Below are 20,052 nucleotides of genomic sequence, written 5' to 3' on the forward strand. Positions count from 1 at the left end.
GGCATTAGAGTCATGGCTGAAAGGTGGCCAAGGCTGAATGTTGAAGGGCATTTGACATATCAAAATGACTTGAAGGAAGGAAAAGGTGGCAGGGAAATTGTCAATTAAGGATGACATTAGTTCAGTGCAGAGAGATGATCTTAGCTTGAAAGACCAAGATGTAGAATCAGTTTGGGTAGATATAGGAAATAGTGAAGGTAAGAGGTCACTTCTGGAAGTAGCTTATAGGCTCCCTAACAGTAGTTAGAGTGTAGGACAGAGCATACAGGAAGAAATAAATGGGGTGTATAAGAAAAATACAGCAATAACCATGGGTGACTTTAATCTACACAGATTGGGCAAATCATGTTAGCAAAGGTAACCTGGAAAACAAGTTAGCATTTTTAGGACAATTTCTTAGAACAGTACATTTTAAAGCCAATCAGGGAGCAAGCTATCCTAGACCTGGTAATGTGCAATGAGTCAGGATTAATCAATACCTCCTGGTAAAAAATCCTCTAGGTGATAGCAATCACAATATGATAGAATTTCATGTCCAGTTGAAAGGGATAAGTGTGGGCCCATGACTAGTGTTTTAAACCTAAACAAAAGTAACTATGAGGGTATGAAGGCAGAGCTGGCTAAGGTGAACTGGGAAACTAGGTTAAAAGGTAGGGCAGTAAGTGGCAGCAGCAAAGTTTTAAGGAGATACTTAATAACACTCAGCAAAGATTTATCCCAGTGAGGAAAAAAAGGGTCTCCAAGAAAGATGCATGATTCCATGGCTAAATGAGGAAGTTAAAGATAGTATTGCATTGAAAGAAATACTGTACAAATCTGCAAAGATTAGTGGTAGGTCAAAGGATTGGACAGATTTTAAGAACCAGCAAAGAATGACTAAAAAGATAATAAAGAGGCAGAAAGAAGATCACGAGAGAACCCTAGCTAGCAATATAAAAACAGATTATAAGAGTTTCTACAAGTATTTAAAAAGAAAAAGAGTAACTAAAGTTAGTGTTGGTCCTCTAGAGAGTGTCTGGGGAATTGATAATGGAAACAAGGAAATGGCAGAGGCATTGAATACAGTGTGTCTTCACTGTAGAAAACTTAAAAAACTTCTCAAAGATTAATGATAATCGAGAGAAAACAAATAGGGATGAACTTAAAACAATCTTTTTTTATTCATTCACGGGATGTGGGCTTCACTGGCTGTGCCAGCATTTAATGCCCATCTCTAATTTCCCTTGAGGAGGTGGCAGTGAGCTGCCTTCTTGAACCACTGCAATCCACGTGGTGTAGGTACACCCACAGTACTGCTAGGAAGGGAGTTCCAGGATTTTGACTCAGCAACAGTGAAGGAACGGCGATATATTTCTAAGTCAGGATGGCGACTGACTTAGATGGGAACACCACCACCTGGAAGTTCCCCTCCATCTGCTGCCCTTGTCCTCCTAAATGGCAATGGTCGTGGGCTTGTAAGGTGCTGTCGAAGGAGTCAGGCTGAATTCCTGCAATGCATCTTGTAGATGGCACATGCTGCTGCGACTGTGCGTCAGTGGTGGAGGGAGTGAATGCTTGTAGGTGTGGTGCCAATCAAGCAGGCTGCTTTGTCCTGGATGGTGCCAAGCTTCTTGAGTGTTGTGGGAGCTGAACCTATCTAAGCAATGGGGAGTATTCCATCATACTCCTGACTTGTGCCTTGTAGATGGTGGACAGGCTTTAGGGAGTCAGGAGGTGAGTTACTCATCGCACGATTCCTAGCCCTCTGACCTAGTTTCGTAGCCACGGTATTTCTATGGCTAATCTAGTTCAGTTTACGGTCAATGGTAACCCCCAGAATGTTGATAGTGGGGGATTCAGTGATGGTAATGCCATTGAACATCAAAGGGCGATGGCTGGATTCTGTCTGGTTGGAGGTGGTCATTGCCTGACACTTGTGTGGTGCAGATGTTACTTGCCACTTGTCAGCCCAAGCCTGGATATTGTCCAGGTCTTGCCGCATACGGACATGGACTGCTTCAGTAGTGGAAGTGTTGCGAATGGTGCTGAACATTGTTCAATCGTCAACGAACATCCCCACTTCTGACTTTATAATGGAAGGAAGGTCATTCTTGAAGCAGCTGAAAATGGTTGGGCCGAGGACACTACCCTGAGGAATTCCTGCAGAGATGTCCTAAAGCTGAGATGACTGACCTCCACCATCTTCCTTTAGGCTAGGTATGACTCCAACTAGCAGAGAGTTTTACCCCCGATTCACATTGACTCCAGTTTTGCTAGGGCTCCTTGATGTCACACTTGGTCAAATGCAGCCTTGATGTCAAGGGCAGTCACTCTCACCTCACCTCGGCAGTTTAGCTCTTTTGTCTGTGTTTGAACAAAGGCTGATATGAGGTCAGGAGCAGAGTAGCCCTGGCGGAAGCCAAACTGGGCAACAGTGAGCAGATTATTGCTAAGCAAGTGCCGCTCAATAGCACCATCGATGACCTCTTCCATTACTATACTGATAATTGAGAATAGACCAATGAAGTGGTAATTGGCCGGGTTGGATTTGTCCTGCTTTTTGTGTACAGGACATACCTGGGCAATTTTCCACATAGCCGGGTAGATGCCAGTGTTGTAGCTGTACTGGAATAACTTGGCTAGGGGCATGGCAAGTTCTGGAGCACAAGTCTTCAGTACTATTGCCGGAATATTTTCAGGGCCCATAGACTTTGCAGCATCCAGTGCCTTCAGCCGTTTCTTGACATCACGTGGAGTGAATTGAATTGAATTGGCTGAAGACAGGCATCTGTGATGCTGGGGGCCTCCATAGAGGAGGCCGAGGTGAATCATCCATTTCGGCACTTCTAGCTGAAGATTGCAGAAAGTGCTTCAGCCTTATCTTTTGCACTGATGTGCTGGGCTCCTCCATCATTGAGAATAGGGATATTGTAGTGAGTTGTTTAATTGTCCACCACCATTCACAACTGGATGCGGCAGGACTGCAGAGCTTAGGTCTGATCTGTTGGTTGTGGGATCGCTCAGCTCTGTCCATCACTTATGCTTATGCTGTTTGGCATGCTAGTAGTCCTGTGTTATAGCTTCCACCAAGTTGACACCTCATTTTTAGGTATGCCTGGTGCGACTCCTGGGATGCCCTCCTACACTCTCACTGAACCAGGGTTGATCCCACGGCTTGATGGCATTGATAGAGTGGGGAATATGCTGGGCCATGAGATTACAGATTGTGTTCGAGTACAATTCTGCTGCTGTTGATGACCCACAGTGCTGCATGGATGCGCAGTCTTGAGTTGCGAGATCTGTTCGAAATCTATCCCATTAAGCAGTGGTACTGCCACACAACATGCTGGAGGGTATCCTCAATGTGAAGTTTGGACTTCGTCTTTACAATGACTGTGCGGTGGTCACGAGACTAATAATCCAGAGACCCAGGGTAATGCTCTGGGGATCTGGGTTCAAATACCACCACGGCAGATGGTGGAATTTGAATTCAATAAAAATCTGGAACTAAAAGTCTAATGATGACCATGGAACCATTGCTGATTGTTGTAAAAATCCATCTGGTTTAATAATGTCCTTTAGGGAAGGAAATCTGTCGCCCTTACATGGTCTGGCCTACACGTGACTCCTGCCCACAAAAATGTGGTTGACTCTTAAATGCCCTCTGAAATGGCCTAGCAAACCAAGACCGTCCACCATCTACAAGGCACAAGTGAGGAGTGTGATGGAATACTCCCCACTTGCCTGGATGAGTGCAGCTCCCACAACACTCAAGAAGCTTGAGACCATCAAGGACAAAGCAGCCCGCTTGATTGGCACCACATTCACTCCCTCCACCACCGACACAGTAGCAGCGGTGAGCATCATCTACAAGATGCACTGCAGGAGTTCACTAAGACGCCTTTGGCAGCACCTTCCAAACCCACAATTTAGAAGGACAAGGGCAGCAGATAGATGGGAACACCACCACCTGGAAGTTCCCCTCTAAGTCACTCGCCATCCTCATTTGAAAATATATCACCGTTCAATCACTGTCGTTGGGTCAAAAACCTGGAACTTCCTTCCTAATAGCACTGTGGGATTACCTACACTACATGGACTGCAGCGATTTTCTCAAGGGCAATTAGGGATGGGCAATAAATGTTGGCCCAGCCAGTGAAGCCCACATCCCATGAATGAATGGAAAAAGCTCCTACCGTTACAGTCATGGACAGATGCATCTGCTGCAGGCAGGTTGGTGAGGATGATGTCAAGTATGTTTTTCCCTCTTGTTGGTTCCCTCACCATCTGCTGCAGACCCAGTCTTGCAGCTATGTAGTTTAGGACTCAGTCAACTCGGTCAGTAGTGGTGCTACTGAGCCACTTTTGGTGATGGACATTGAACTCTCCCATCCAGAGTACATTTTGCACCCTTGCCACCCTCAGTGCTTCCTCCAAGTGGTGTTTAACATGGAGGAGCACTGATTCATCACTGAAGGAGGGTAGTATGTGGTAATCAACAGGACATTTCCTTGCCCATGTTTGACCTGATGCCAGGAGACTTCATGGGGTCCCAAGTTGATTTTGAGGACTCCCAGGGCAACTCCCTCCTGTCTGTATACCACTGTGCTACCACCTCTGCTGGGTCTATCCTGCCGGTGGGACAGGACATACCCAGGGAGGGTGATGGTTGTGTCTGGGTCATTACCTGTATAAGATGTGATTATGTCAGGCTGTTGCTTGACTAGACTGTGAGACAGCTCTCCCAATTTTGGCACTAGCCCCCATATGTTAGTAAGGAGGACTTTGCAGGAGGGCTGAGGATTGCCATTGTTGCTTCTGTTGCCTAGTTCGATGCAAGGTGGTCCATCTGGTTTCATTCCTTTATTGTGACTTTGTAGAGGTCTGATACAACTGAGTGTGGCTTGCTGGGCCATTTCAGAGGGCATTTAAGAGTCAACCACATTACTGTGGGTCTGGAGTCACATGTAGGCCAGACCAGGTAAGGATGGCAAATTTCCTTCCCTAAAGGGGAAAACCAGATGGGTTTTTACAACAATCAACAATGGTTTCATGGTACATAAACAGAAACTGCTGGAAAAACTCGGCAGGTCTAACAGCATCTGTGGAGGGAAAAACAGAGTTAACGTTTTGAGTCTGTATGACTGTTCGACAGAGCTAAAGAGAAGTAAAAATGTGATGAAATGTGTACTGTTTAAGGCGGGTGGAGCAGGTGAAGCTGGATAGAAGGCCAGCGATTGGTGGAGGCAAAGGAGAGATCGCCAAAGATGTCATGAACAAAAAGGACAAAGGAGTGGTTAGTGGCACTGATAATGGTGCCACTCCACCTCCACCTATCGCTGGCCTTCTATCCAGCTTCACCTGCTCCACCCCCCTTAAATAGTATAAATTTCATCACATTTTTACTTCTCTAGCTCTGAAGAAGAGTCATACGGACTCGAAATGTTAACTCTGTTTTTCTCTCCACAGATGCAGTTAAGACTGCTGAGTTATTCCAGCATTTTCTGTTTTTGTTTCAGATTTCCAGCGTCCATAGTATTTTGCCTTTATTTTAAAGGTTTCATGGTCATCATCAGACTATTAATTCCAGAATTTTATTGAATTCAAATTCTATCATCTGCCATGGCAGGATTTGAACCGGGTCCCCAGAGAATAACCCTGGGTCTCTGGGTTATTAGTCCAGCAACAATATCACTACGCCGTTGCCTCCCCTAATCACCAGGGAAAAGGTGCGAGGAAAACTATTAGGCCAAGTTCCCTGGGCCAGTTGGCCTGCATCCTAGGGTTTTCAAAGAAGTGGCGGCACAGATAGCAGACGCATTGGTTATAACATGAACCAAAGTTCTGAAAAACTTCAGTTCAAAGTAATGCTTCATTAAGTGTTTTCCTTTGAATAACTTCAGTTAGCCCCCACCATCCCCCTAACAACTGGTTAAGAAAGGATACACAATCTAAAAACTGGGAGGTAAAATATATTTAAAATGCAAGCATTTTCATTAATTAATCACTGCCCACTCAAAATTTATATCATCCTATCTATGTGAACATCAGAGCATGCGTTTCTCGGATTCCAATCAACACCAACAAAATACATTTTGAAATAGTTGATTGATTGAAATGGCATAATTGGGAATTTGTACAAATTTACATCATCAACAAACCCATCCGAAGGATACATACTAAAAGAAAAGTCTATTGTGCCAAAAACACAGGCGTATGATTAAGTCAACAATACAACTATGGACACAAACGGCACTCTCAGTAGCTTTTAAACCCATACCCAAAAACAAATATATCAATTTCAATCCATTTGATTACTATGATTAGTTGACTACTCCATAATCATTATAAGATGCATCTATCAGGATTGTAGATGGCAAACTAGACAGACATTGATCTTTTTGCATTTAGTAATTCCCATGTTGCATTCAAAATATGCAAGAAAAATTAGATTAGCTGTAATTACCTTTAATTTTGTCCACAGCTCTCAAGTACTGATGCCGGATTTCTTCTAATCCTTTTGCAGAGATCAACTTGCATGAATTCTCAGAGATCCAATTTTCCTGTAAACTGAGGAAAAAATGAATCGGAGAAAATAACAATTGATATTACATAAAATAGCAAAGTCCTAAAATGATAGGTCATGTTTAGGAAGTATTCCATAGGTAGAGATTTATTTTATTGTACTTGATCTCATCTGCTGGAACTAACTAAATTTGATACCCAAGATTTACTTGCCTTGAACTAGAAACATATAGAGATTACATTTATTCCTCTTTCATATTCTGTTAGAAGTGATCAAATCTGTGACTTGACCTGATGATCAATTGACATATATGAAGGCTGCTCCTTGAAGGATCCTCACATTTAGTGTCTACAGATATTGGAATGAGTATTTTTGTATTCCTAACAAATGACCTACATCCAATATCATCTATTGTACAACATATTGCTGGAACAGGATTACCTAAATTTTAGAAACTAAAAATTAGCTAGAATAAAATATATCTGGAGATTACTGTTCGTAGGCAAATTGAGGGGTTAACACTACTCTAATTTTGGATGAGTAATCTTACCTCAGCATCAACTTGAACATTCACAATTTGGATTCCAAGTGTATGAGCTCCAACCTACATATTGGGCTGAATTTTCCGTTCGTTGGGTGGGCGGAGCTGACCCAATCGCGGGTGATCGGGGCTGAACCGCCATTTTACGTGAGCGGGCCAATTAAGGCCCGCCCGGCGTGACATCCGCAGCAAAGCGCGATGCGTTCCCTGTGCGAGCAGGGACGGGGGGTGCCTAAAATCAAGAGTGCGCCCTTGCGCATGAAAGAGCACACTCATCTTCCCGAGGCTGTGCAGCCTCAGGGAGATCACCTCGACTTTTAAAAATATTGATATCGAAAAAAAAATCCCTTACATGTCCCCTCATGTGACATGTTCTTAATCTTTACTACAATTTTTAAAACCCTACATGAAACCTCATCCTGCCAACCTTAAGGCAGGCCCTTTAATTGTTTAATTGATCCTGTCAATGGCCTCAAGTGGCCATTGACAGGTCGGCGGGCCCACAGCTGATTTTGCTGCGCCCCCGCCTTCCTGAAAATTTAAATGGTGCGGGGTGACGTCAGGGGTTCCACCCGACCTCATCCTGTGTCATTTTACCTGTCGGTGAGCGGGCCCCGCCCCCACTGGTAAAATCCTGCCCATTAGGTTAGGTGGTTTGCACATGTGAGAGTTGGGTGTGGAATCCTGCTACTTATGCAGTTGTTCATTAAAATGGCTTGAGCAGCCATTGAAACAGCTGTATTCTCATCTGGGAGATAGGCAGGGATTTGCAACACAAAATGGCACTTTGCTCATTTCAATAATGCTCCAGTTTAGAGATAGATCCAGGAAGTGCAAGACAGGCAGATTCAATGCTATCTGTATAACACAGGGCCTGTATCCAAATATGCAAAATGTCAACACTGAATAAAAAACCAAGGTAAGGCTAAACTATAGATTCAAGAAAGCATGACATAAATTTTTACTCAATGGGATATCATTCATGTAATTGTCCCTATCCAAAATGTTCATACAATTTACCTTATGCAGTCTTGCCAGGAGATAAACAAGGAAGATGTTTATCACCGTACATATGCTTCAAACTTGCAAGATTTTAAGACTGCTTCTCTGTTTGCCAGACAAGATGGCACATAAAAAGGGAACGGATCTAAACCTGAGGGTCCATAAACTACCACCTGTTGATGCCCTTCGAGAAGGCCACCCTATAGAAATAAATGTGCACAAGAGCCAAGGTATAGTGGAACATTAGTACCATCCCATATCATGCCATGTTCCCCTTCTCGCCAACATACAGATGCACACAACCACATGCACTGCAATGTTTCCAGAGCTATCAGACTGTGCAAGAACATGAACATACCAATAATTTGTTTTACTGCTAGCTGATTCACTTTCTTTCAGTCTTCTTATAAGATCCTCCTTTTCACTCTGCATAATCTTTATGGTTCTTTCATGTTCCTCTATGAAATATAATAATAGAAGAATGTGAAAAGTAATTTCCAATTATTGGACAAGGTGGAAAGATCAAGGTATTTCTTGCTTTTGTGAACGGAAGGGCTCTTGAAATTAAATTAATAATTCTAAGTGGAAAGTCCACCATAGCTCCATTTCTCGAGGACATGAAAAATTTAGCTTACTTCAGAAAATCACATTACAAGCTCCTGCTTACATAGCGTTACGTATCGACAGATTTTCAGCTGAGTGACATACAGATCAGAATTCACGTTTCAGACATATTTGAATGCACAAGGTGGCTTAATCACTATTTAGGTAACGAGATTGGAAAATGTATTAATGTCAAAAATAAAAGAACCCAAGCGATAAATCAGTTAAATCAACTTCTCAAAGGCACCAGAGGTCTTGAAAATGCTATTTCCTATCACAGGCACAACACTCCTCATTCTGTGAATTTCTGCCTTGCCATGGATCAATACCTCTTACATCATTAGTATATGGCCATTTTAACCAGGTGACCTCTTCCCCACTTCACATTAGGGGCTTGTTGTAAACTACACCTTTATTTTTTTTAGAACCTAGAGGTTGTAGCAGAGAGGCCTTGAATGCTACGGATGCAATATAATGTAATATATGTTTATATATATATACATACACACACACACAATATATACCTACAAACTAAAGATCTCACTAATCAATTAGGCATTTCACAGCCTTCAGGAATGTCTATGTGTCTAACAATTTCAGATTACAGACTCTGTCCCCATTTGTTTTTGAATGCACCTCTTAGTGATGACGGTTTTGCTTTTCACAATTATACCTATACCCACCTTTTATTTCTTTACCTTTCCCATCTTATTTTGCTACGCACCATCATACTTTTTGTCATCTGATCTCTCTTATCTTTCCTCACATTTATGCCCTTCCGTTTTGTGCTTCCGCCTCCCCCTGCCTTTTTTGGCCTCTGTACTTGCTTAAAACATGTTACTTCTCTAGCTTCTACCAGTCCTGAAGAAAGGTTATCAATCCAAGACATTAATTTTGTTTCTCTCCCCACAGATGCTACAAGATCAGCTGCGTGTTTCCAGTATTTTCTGTTTTTGTTAATGTAAGCAGGGGCTGTGTATGTTGACCACTGGGAAGCATTCATAATTTTGAAACCAACAACTGACATTGACTTACAGCTGAAAATGTGTTAACAGAATCAGAGCCAAGTAAAGCAAATCTTCATGTGCCAACAATCAGGTATAGCAATAACACAGGTATAGGGAAATGACTAGTTACAAAGAATGACTTTCAAAAGCTTACTCAGACTACCCTTGGGATGCAAGAAACAACATTACACAGGTTTTAGTGAAAAATAGCAATAAATTGTGAAATGGTTAACTCTCGGTATAGACAATCAACAGTATTTCCACAAGAAAAAAAGGTAAGGATGCAGTTCTCAAGAAGGGTAGGAGAAACATGCTGAAGAGAAGGCAATAGCCCAATGGTTTTACATGTTTCTCCCAACTCCCCCTCAGATCAGTATCAACTTAGTCTCAGTTGAATTACTGACCTTCAAGGTGCTGTACTTCAGTTTTGTGTTCATGAACAACGTGCTGAAGCTGCTTATACATTTTTTCCAGCTTTTTCTTGAGCTGCTGGCTTTCCTGTTGAAACTTCTGCACTTGCTGTCTGCATTGTTCTTCATATGGCTGGTATTCAGGACTTAAGTTTTCCTTTCCAGAAACTACATCTGTAAACATATTTTGAAGTGATGTATTAGAAAGAGTTTTCAACATTGTAACATTATAGAAATGCAATTACAACACTTTTCTACGTTATCTTTTCAAGATTTTGGGTCACTTTCCTACGTAGGGACAAAGTCACAATGTGAAAAAGGGCAACATTAAAATTGATATCTTACTGTAATTTAGCTTTAAGTATGTATTAAATATTTATTCTGATGATGAAGGAGCATCAGATTTACACTAGAAAAGGTAGAACTTGTCCCTTGCTCTCTAGATACTCAAGTACCGTAAGACCTTTTAACTTACAGCAAGATACATGGAAAATCTTTGTCGCATGTGAAGTAAATCAAGCTTGCCTGGAGGGGAGTGAAAAAGTGGTAATTATTTTTTACGGCTGCATCTCTGAATTGCTAGAGAATTAGACAATATTTTATTTTACTGTTAATCCCAGCCACTTTTTTGGATAGTTGGGGAATTCAGAATCAAGTGCTACCCCCACCCAATTCTTAATAAAGCAGAAGTGGCCAATTAGCCAAGGAAGGAGGTGTAACTAAATATTTATTGGGTTAGTCAAATTGGAGACTGGCTGAGAAATACAACATTAGTTTGGTTCTGATGAAACATGATTCTTATAGTTTTCCCACTGTCTGGTCTATTTTCTTGCATCTATTACGGATATGGCGAAAGGTGAAAAGAAAGTAGGAAGCAAGCCAAAGGACTGAATTATGAAGCCAGGGATGACAAGGATAAGTATTTAAGACACTAGTTATTAATAATATAACCTACACAGTAAACAAGCAGCAGCCATTTTACAGTTTAGGTAAAATGATGACAGGGGCTATCCCAAATTGTTTCATTTTCTTAAACATTTTTTGTTCATTTGGAATAAAAGAAAACCTGTATATCCAATAAAATTTGTATTTCCTAATTTTGTTTAGATAAAAATATCTGGTAAAAACAGATTCGTTTTTTGATGAAATAATAAAAGCTAATGATTTCTTCTCTCTTTAGTTAGTGCAGTCACATGATAGATTTCGTGCAAGATAACTGGGAAAAAGGAAAAATTAAAGTATCCAAAGGGCCAGCTTTTTGAAGGTGTTTACTCAAGGGGCAACATTTTCCCCCCGTTGGATTGGGGGGTGGGGGGGGATGTGCAGGAGCGGGCGGGCGGGTTCCTAGTCGGGCCATTTTACGTGGGCGGGCCAATTAAGGCCCGCCCAGCATGACGTCCGCCAGGAAGTGCTAAGAGGCAAAGTGCTGCCTCAGGGAGGTCAGCTCAGAATTGAAACAGTAAATAAAGGTGAGATATAAATTTCACTGCCATGTCCCCTCATGTGACAGTGTCACACGAGTTGGGATATGTCCATAACTTTTATTTTAACACATTCTGGAATTTTTAAATCCCTCATGAAACCTCATCCCACCCACAGATGAGGTTTCATGTTTTTTCCAAAGGCCGCCTGGCCTCCTCGCCAACCTTAAGGTTGGACAGGCAGGTCTATTAATTACTTTTTTAAAAGCCTTAAGCAGCTGTTGACAGTTCAGCAGGTGTGCAGCTGAGTTGGCGTGCGCTCGCTGAACTGAAAATCTAAATGATGTGGGGTGACATCGGGACGCCCACCCAACGTCACCCCGCGGCATTTTACATGTCAGCGAGCGGGCCCTGCCCCCACCCGCCGATACAGCCTAAGGAAATAATGAACAAGTTCAATAATGATCATTTAAGTTGAAAGGGTTTAAATAAAAATATTATTCAAAATAAACTGACATTAAAGGTTAATTTTTGAGTTTAAAAATGAGCATTTCACAAAGATTTTTGAACAATTACTAGTTTATATGACCTTGGCAGAACACCAAAAGCTTAATTTCTACCTTTTTGCTGGCTATTCACCTATAATTAACAGCTGGAATGAACCCTATGCCAGCTGATATTGAACTAAGAAAATTCATTGCCATGCATAATTTTCTCAAATGAAACTCAAGAAGTTGAGCAGTTCATTAAAACAGAAAATTGCTGGACAAAAGTTTAATGAAAGTTACCAACTTGAACTTACCACTGCTGACAACATTTACATAGTCAGAATTATCTGCTGAAGAATTTGAGTCAGTTTTGGAACTATGAACTGTTGCATTAAAATAGTGACCATTTAAAAATTTATTTTGGAATGAATAACTAAAATACCATATTTGGTTTCTCCTTGTTGTGCAAAACTTTTCAGCTTATGCTGTAAATGCTCCAGTTCTTGTTTAAGCTGAAGTTCAGATAATTCCAGTTTCCTAAGCTGTACTTCCTTTTCTGTTTTGTATTTTTCATGTTGTCTTGCAGATTCTTTTAATGCATTCTGCAGATCCAATTTGCCCTCCTGAAAGAAGGAAACAAGGTACTCAACGTATAAAACAAGCTAGTTAAAATAATTGTCAAACCTTAATTTAGAATTATGAACAACACAGAATCTTTCTTTGCTATCAGAAAGTGATGGAGAAATAAGATCAAGACATTAAAATAAAGAAGGCATCCACTTAGTATAACAGGAGCAGAAATGCCACTCCAAACAAAAATTACTAATTCCCCAAGCAAGAATGTATTTGCCATTACACTGCACAGTTAAGTCTGATAGCATAGCATGAAGTTGTGTTGATATGAAGCTAAGAGATGCGGTCAAAGGGTTAGGAAGAATTAGGACAGGAGTTGAGATGCTCTTCATCCACATAAGTCCCATATGGTCAGCGTCTCAAATAGTCTCCCGTAATCAAATTCCTATTGCCCAGCTTCATGTGCCGATCCCAGTTTAGAACTGTGGATAGAGGTCTGGAGCCTGATGTTTGTCACCTCCATACCAAACAGTTCTAGGTTGGTAAAGTTTGTCAAGCCTTAACTGGCAGTCTACCTAGGAAAAGACAACTCTGATTTCAAAACCCCAGTGATGATTGAAATAGCAAAATATATGTCAGCTGGCAATGCAGAGGATCACAAATAATGCCAATAGACTGGACAGTGATGTCAAGGGTAGGCGAGGCTCCTCAACCTGCTCAGCAGTTCAAGGAGAAGGACAACTCCAAAATCAAACCTGCATCCTTTCAGCTACTACACTTGTGGCATGCGTTGCACCAATGTAGTATTAGCTGCCTTGGACAAGGGAGTGGGAGAAGTTTTGCACAAACTCTACCCACTGAAATATATATTTAACTCCCAGTTCATTCAGCAAGTCATCAAACAAAACTTCAAACATATCACGCTCTGTGGAAATGGGGAAATGATGACAGGGACAGGTAGAGGATGCTACTGGCAGTCTTCAGTCATGACCCTGCATACAGGCAGCCTCGGGGTGACGGCTGCTTGCCACAGGTTGGGGCAGATGTGCAGTTCGTACCCTGCTGAGACAACAGCAGGTACAGTGCTGCTCTCACCAATTCTGGGAAGTTGAAGAAAAAAAATCCCTAAACAGAGACCTGCACCTGCCAGGTTACTGCTCCTAGCTGGTCATCCATTCACCACAGTTGAAATGTAAAGAGCAAGACCACTAGTCATTGTATGAAGCTCGCTGCATGGAATGACAGAACACTTCTAGACAGCAATCACAGCCAGAATGCTAAGTAGACACAACATTGACATAGCCGTTCTAAGAGAAACAAGACTCGCTGAGGAGTCTCAACTTGGAGTTTGGTGTAAGATACATATTCTATTGGATTGGCAAGTCCAAAGACCAGCCTCAACAGCTAGGCATGGGTTTTGCCATTTGATCTGAACTGGCATGCAAGTTTGACTCACTTCTTACAGGAAATCAACAATTGACTGATGGTTCTAGGTTATAAGTCTTAGCAGTAACCAACATGCAACACTCATTCGCACCTATGCTCCAACAATGACAGGTACAAATGAGGTCAAAGAAGAAATCTATGATGACCTCAGCAATATAATTAAGAGTACCAACCTGCCAGGACAAACTTATTATTTTTGGTGATTTTAATGCCCAAGTAGGAATAGACTGTCACACATGGAGAATACCACCAGGACACTATGGTATTTGGCAGGGCAAATTCCAATGACTGTTTCCTTTTCTCTGGATGCAATAAGTTTGACCTAACTATCACAGTCAAGGCATTCCAGCGAGCAGACAAACTGAAAGCAACCTGGATGCATCTCAGATCCAAACACTGGCACATGTTGGACTACATTATTGTACGATAGCATTCTACCTGCTCCCTTAGAGGTGCAGAATGCAGGTCTGACCATCAGCTTGTCAGGAGTATTGTGTCTTTGAAGATAAAATCAAAGGTGCTTCAGCACAGTTAAACCACAAACCGTTCATAAATACATGGCCAACAGTCAAGAACTGGAACACAAACTAGCCACAGGAATTGCTGATATCCTGCAGGACAATATTGCCATTGACGATTCTTTAAAGTTAAAGGATGTTACTTACAACATGGCATCTCAGGTCCTAGGATTCGTTAAACGAAAGCACCAGGGCTAGTTTGACAACAATGATCAAGATATAGGCAAGCTTCTAGACGAAATGCACAACTCTCAAAGATCTTACATATCTGACAAGAGGTCACCAACAAGGAATGCCAGATATTGTCACGCAAAACACTTGCTGCAAGCAAAATAAGAGAGATGAAGATCCAATGGTGGTAAATTGAGGCTGATTAGCTTCAAGCAACTCCTGATGAAAGTTACTTGCCCAAAACCAATGGTGTAACAGCCATCCTCTGAACAGATGGCAACCAGCTCCTATCAAATAGGCAAGAGATTCTCTATCATTGGGCAGAGCACATCAGCAAATTCCTAAACCAACAATCCATAGCGTGCAATGATACCAGTGAGTGACTTCCACAGCACCAGATAGTAGAAGAGCTTGTTCTCAATGATTTCTGCTGGAAAGGGTCAAGGTCATAGAGCAGCTTTCCATGGGCATCCCTCCTGAAGTACTCAAGTATGGAGGAACTCACATTGTTAGGTAACCTGGTAGTCTCTTCTGCCTAATCTGAAAGCAGGGCACTGTGCCCCAAGACTACAAACAGAAAGGGAACAAGTCCATCTATGACAATCATCATGGAATATAATTTCTTTCAACAGCAAAAAAAATTCTTGCAAGGGTTATTCTTTATCAGATTGTCATTCACCTCACTGCTGTGCACCCAGAATCAGTGTAGCTTCCATGCAGGATGGGGAACAGTAGGCATGATCTTTGCAGTGGGTCAAATTCAAGAAAGTCCCGTGAACAGAATAAGGACCTCTATATGGTGTTGTTAACCTGACCAAACCTTTTGACAAGACAACCAGGAAGGTTCTGTACAAACATGGCTGCACTGAAAAGATGGTCAGTGTCATTTGCTCAGTTCAATTTCATGATTGAAACTGTGGTACGTCATCAGATGCTTTTCCTGTCACCAATGGTGCAAAGCCAGTTTTGTTTGCCATATACTTCTCTCAGCCATGCTTCAGTGCACACTGGAAAGTTCTGAAACGAGTGCACATTCAATTCAGGACAGATAACAAGCTCTTCAACTAGCAAAGGCTCAAGGCTGCCACAAACGTTATTGAACAGCTACTGAGTGAACTCTTGTTCACAGGTGACTGCGCTCTCACAACACATACTCTGGAGGTTATTCAGCTGCTTATTGATTGCTTTGTCCTAGCGATAAGTTTCAAGACAACAGATTTTGAATCAACCCGCCCCTGGCCACATACTTCAAGATCCCACAGTCACCATCAACAACACACCCCTCCGTTCAGTACAAGGGTTTTACTAATTTGGGAGTATCCTCTCCAATAACACTACACTGGACGATGAAGCAAACTCAGCATTTGGCAGGCTCAAATACTTTGGAAAAAGCATGGAGTTTGTCTCAGAACAAAGATCAATGTCCATCAGGCAGTAGTCCCTACATCAATTCTTTATGGGTGCAAGACTTGGACAGCCTACTGGCATCACAAAGCCAACTCAAAGCATTTCATCTTCACAGATCCTTCTGCAACATCAGGTGGCAGGAAAAATCTCAACACGGAGGTTCTTGCAAAGTGCTGCATAATTGGCACGGAGTGCATGCTCATCAGAGCTCAGTTCCGCTGGGTAAGTCATGTGGTTCACATGGAAGATTCCCAAATACCAAAGGCAGTAATCTACCGCCAACTGAGCACAGCAACCTCCTTTACAAGATGTCCCAAATTTAGTTATGAAGACAATGTGAAAGCCAGCCTCAGAGATTGTAAGCTTGATCCCAATGCATGGGAAAAAAACCTCAGACAGACTGAAATGGAGATGTCTCTGTCATAAAGCAATTTTGGCATTTGAGGAGGAGAGAGTCAAGTGCCTTCAGGACAAGTGAGCATGATGCAAAGCCAATATCTCCATCCATCCCTCCAATACCGACTTCATACGCATGTATTTGCAGCTGATAATGCAAATCAAGACTTGACCTAATGTCACCCATGAGCTGACATCAACATAGGCTGAACTGTTTTTTTTTTGCTGAACACTCATCCATCGAAGTGAAGGAAGAACTCATCAGAATTCATCATACTAAGAGACCACCTGTGCAGATGAGATCTCACCATGTCAGCTTCATGCAGGCTACAACAAACTGGGAAGCATAAAAAGTGGGATATGGATTTTTTTTCCATTTATTTTTGTTGCCATGACCAATTATCTGAGGCACAAATTCACAATTCTGTAGTCATATGGGCTCGAAATGTTAACTCTGTTTCTCTCTCCACAGTGCTGTCAGACCCGAGTTTCTCCAGCATTTTCTGATTTTAGCATAAATTCATGTTGGGCTATTTCCACACCATATATTTTTCATCTGCAAACCTATGCAGTTCTGTGTTGGCTATCACAATTTGGCCAATTCCATCTCCAGGCTCATGCTGACATACTTCAAGAAGTCACTAGGTGTTGATCAGAACTGGAAATCTTTCATTTTATTTTTTGATCTTCCTCCACCAGTTCCAGGTTGCTAAGGTGTATTGGAGAGGTCTTCAAGCTATTCAGGTTGAGTTCAACTAACTCAGGCCTGACAGAGGGTTGATAAATGAAGGTTTCTGTACAACCAAGCTAAACATTGCCTTTAAAACAAAGCCACTAGGGTCATTCATATGGCAGTGATTAATCACGCATGGATAGAGCTCTAGTTTTCCCAGTCAGAGTGTGAAGGAATGCCCTTAATATAATCTAACCCCTTATTGTTTTATGCAGCTACTTCTCTCAACTAGCTATCTTGTAGTGTTGTCCTTTCATAATATCTTTGTTGAGTGTAGGTACATGCAACAATATCAAATCCTCCGTAAAATTTCCCATCACAAGTTCAATTTTAACTACTTAGTTTGGATATGAAACTTATAACTTGCCACTTCTTTTGAACTGTCACCACAAAGTTAACTGCCTTTACCTCTTTCTGGACAGTCTCAAGGATCTCTTCAACCATTTTCACGCAAACCTTCTGGAGGCGGTCCTTCACTTTAACAACCTGCTCATATGTGGATTTGGCGGTGTTAGAATATTCCTCCATTCTAAAACATGCAGATTTTGACTTTCCAAAGTGTTTGGAGATCTCACTCAGAAAACGTTCAATTTCAGCAACAAGCTCAAATTCATACTGCTGTCTTTCACGATTAATCTGCTCTTCTTGATCAGTTGACCATTCCTTTTGCTTCTCCAGGAGACACAGGTTTAATTCTGCCTCCTTTTGTGCAAGCAACTCATTTTTCTGTCGGGTAAAGTCCTCTTTAGCTTCTTTAAGAATTTCACTGAGTTTATTTCGATGTTCAGCCAAAAAGGTTTGATAATCCTTTTCATTGAGTTCATGAATTCTATTAATCTCTTCTTGTTTTGCTTTATTCCACTGAGCTCGAACTTTTGCCAATTCAGCTTTAGCGGCTGCTGCTGCTTCTTCTTTTTGAAGTTCTAATTTGCGTTCTAGAGCAAGTATGTTTTCCTGCAGCTCTGCCGTTTTCACACTGGACCCAGCTTTCTCAAATCCTTTCAAAGTACGTTTCCATTTTTCGTCATTTGCTTTCAGTACTGTTGCTACCTGTAAATAACAACCAAGGATCAGTTTACCAAATCCATTTAAGAAAAATTAATATTTTCTTGGACCAAAGTGATCTGATTAAATTAATTAATACAGCAATGGCATGGTTCAAAGCAAATATGCTCTCTCCCACCATATTCCCTCACATTAAAAAGAAATGTAATCCTAAGACAAAAAGTCATTGTAAAATGCATTACCTAATGGAAAAGGTTGCAAATCATAATTTCATAGACCCTACAAATCAGTGCACTAATTAAATCTTACTGATGTCATAAACACCAATAACAAGTTTGCTACGTGCACTAAATATTTAGTAGAGTGCAAATATATATTATTGAAGGAATGAATGTGCCATTGCAGGCTTGATAGGTCTCTTCAGAGTTCCCAGGTGCACTGGATTTGGGAAAATATTCAAGCATAATGAACAGGACATTGTATTACAGTGTTTAAAAACACTTCGGGTTATTAAATTAAAATCATCAAATATGTTTTTTTCTCCAAAGTCTATTTCAACCTGTCTTAATTGTTTTAAGAGATTTGCAACATTCCATATTTTCTCCTCCCAAGCTCTTACCTTGGTAGGAGTCTGCTTACCAAATTACAATATGCAGGAAAACCATAGTTAACATAATTTTTGCATTTCTCTACGACCTCATCACAAAATTGTATAAAATAATTTGTTTTTTTTGGAAAGGTAGGCAAATGAGGCAATTCTGTGCACCAATAATATCTCATAAAAAGCAATAAGATGAATGACTAATTAATCTCTTGGCAGTATTGAAAAGAGAGAAATGTTCATCAGAACACCAAGGGAATCCTTTGCTTTTGATAGCACCATGAGATCCTTAACATACAACTGAGCCACCAGAACAGCAGAAGGACTTCCAAAATGACAATCTACTGAATCAGAGGAGTACGTACCAACCATGCCAAGCCAACAGACAGACATTGCTCATGTCAGTGGATCACTCAGTACCAAAAATTAATAGCAGTTCAAGAATAATTGACTAAACAATTGTCAAGGAAATATAATAATTTTCATAATGTTATTGGAATTTAGTGTGTGTGTGTGTACACGTGCATGTGTGAATTGAATTAAAGGCAGCTGGCCTGAAGGCTTTGATGTATAAGATAAGCTAGGTTTGAAATGTTAAGTAGGTAAACATGGGGGAAGTTTTAGAATGTAGGAGGTAACGGGAACATTTGCATTTTAAGTAAACTGGACTAGTCTGAATTCAAAGGAGGGGTGAAATGTTTCACTAGCCAGAAGTTAAGAAACAGTGTGGAGAACATCACCCCGCGTCACTTTATGTCTCAGTGAGCAGGCCCCACCCTTGCTCGTCGAGCTGAAGGTTCAGCCCAGTGTGTTTATTTTTCCCAAAGATTACTGGTAAAATTGGTACTATGAGAGGTTTTTAGTATTAGAGGGGTAAAGTCCAAAGACATAGAGAAACGATGGAATTTGCACTCAAAGGGGAAAATATGTATAAAGGAGAGAAGGCTGTGTGTAAGTGTAGGCATTCTAAGATCTAAAACAAGTGTGAAAAGCTGCCTGTATCTAAGTCTCAAGCTGCCTACAAAGAACTGAAGTTAAGAAAACTCACTTTGAATTGGATTGTTCAGGGTGTCATATTTTGCCTGGGTTTTTTAAAATCTGTGTGTCTTACTGTTGCCTCAACGAAAGTGTAACTGGGAGTTAAGTTAACTAAGCGGTTTAGAAGTTATCATAGTAGTAATTTGTAGATCTGTGTGTGTTCTAAAAATAATTTCTTCTATTAATA

At 41.2% G+C, this 20,052-nt stretch overlaps 1 protein-coding gene across 5 annotated transcripts in view; it reads right to left on the reverse strand.

Annotated features, from left to right (window-relative positions):
• The window catches only part of cep152 (centrosomal protein 152), a 100,560-nt gene that overhangs the window by 9,407 nt on the left and 71,101 nt on the right, over positions 1-20,052 (reverse strand). For all 5 annotated transcript variants that reach the window (XM_041175286.1, XM_041175285.1, XM_041175287.1 and 2 more), the window contains 5 exons: positions 17,630-18,271; positions 12,420-12,600; positions 10,063-10,242; positions 8,407-8,506; positions 6,446-6,549 (listed from right to left, as the gene is read on the reverse strand). In XM_041175286.1, the coding sequence (XP_041031220.1) occupies positions 6,446-6,549; positions 8,407-8,506; positions 10,063-10,242; positions 12,420-12,600; positions 17,630-18,271 (1,207 nt within the window). The remainder of the gene's footprint in view (positions 1-6,445; positions 6,550-8,406; positions 8,507-10,062; positions 10,243-12,419; positions 12,601-17,629; positions 18,272-20,052) is intronic.

The sequence above is a fragment of the Carcharodon carcharias genome, chromosome 26 (assembly GCF_017639515.1).
Source record: "Carcharodon carcharias isolate sCarCar2 chromosome 26, sCarCar2.pri, whole genome shotgun sequence".
Classification (NCBI taxonomy): domain Eukaryota; kingdom Metazoa; phylum Chordata; class Chondrichthyes; order Lamniformes; family Lamnidae; genus Carcharodon; species Carcharodon carcharias.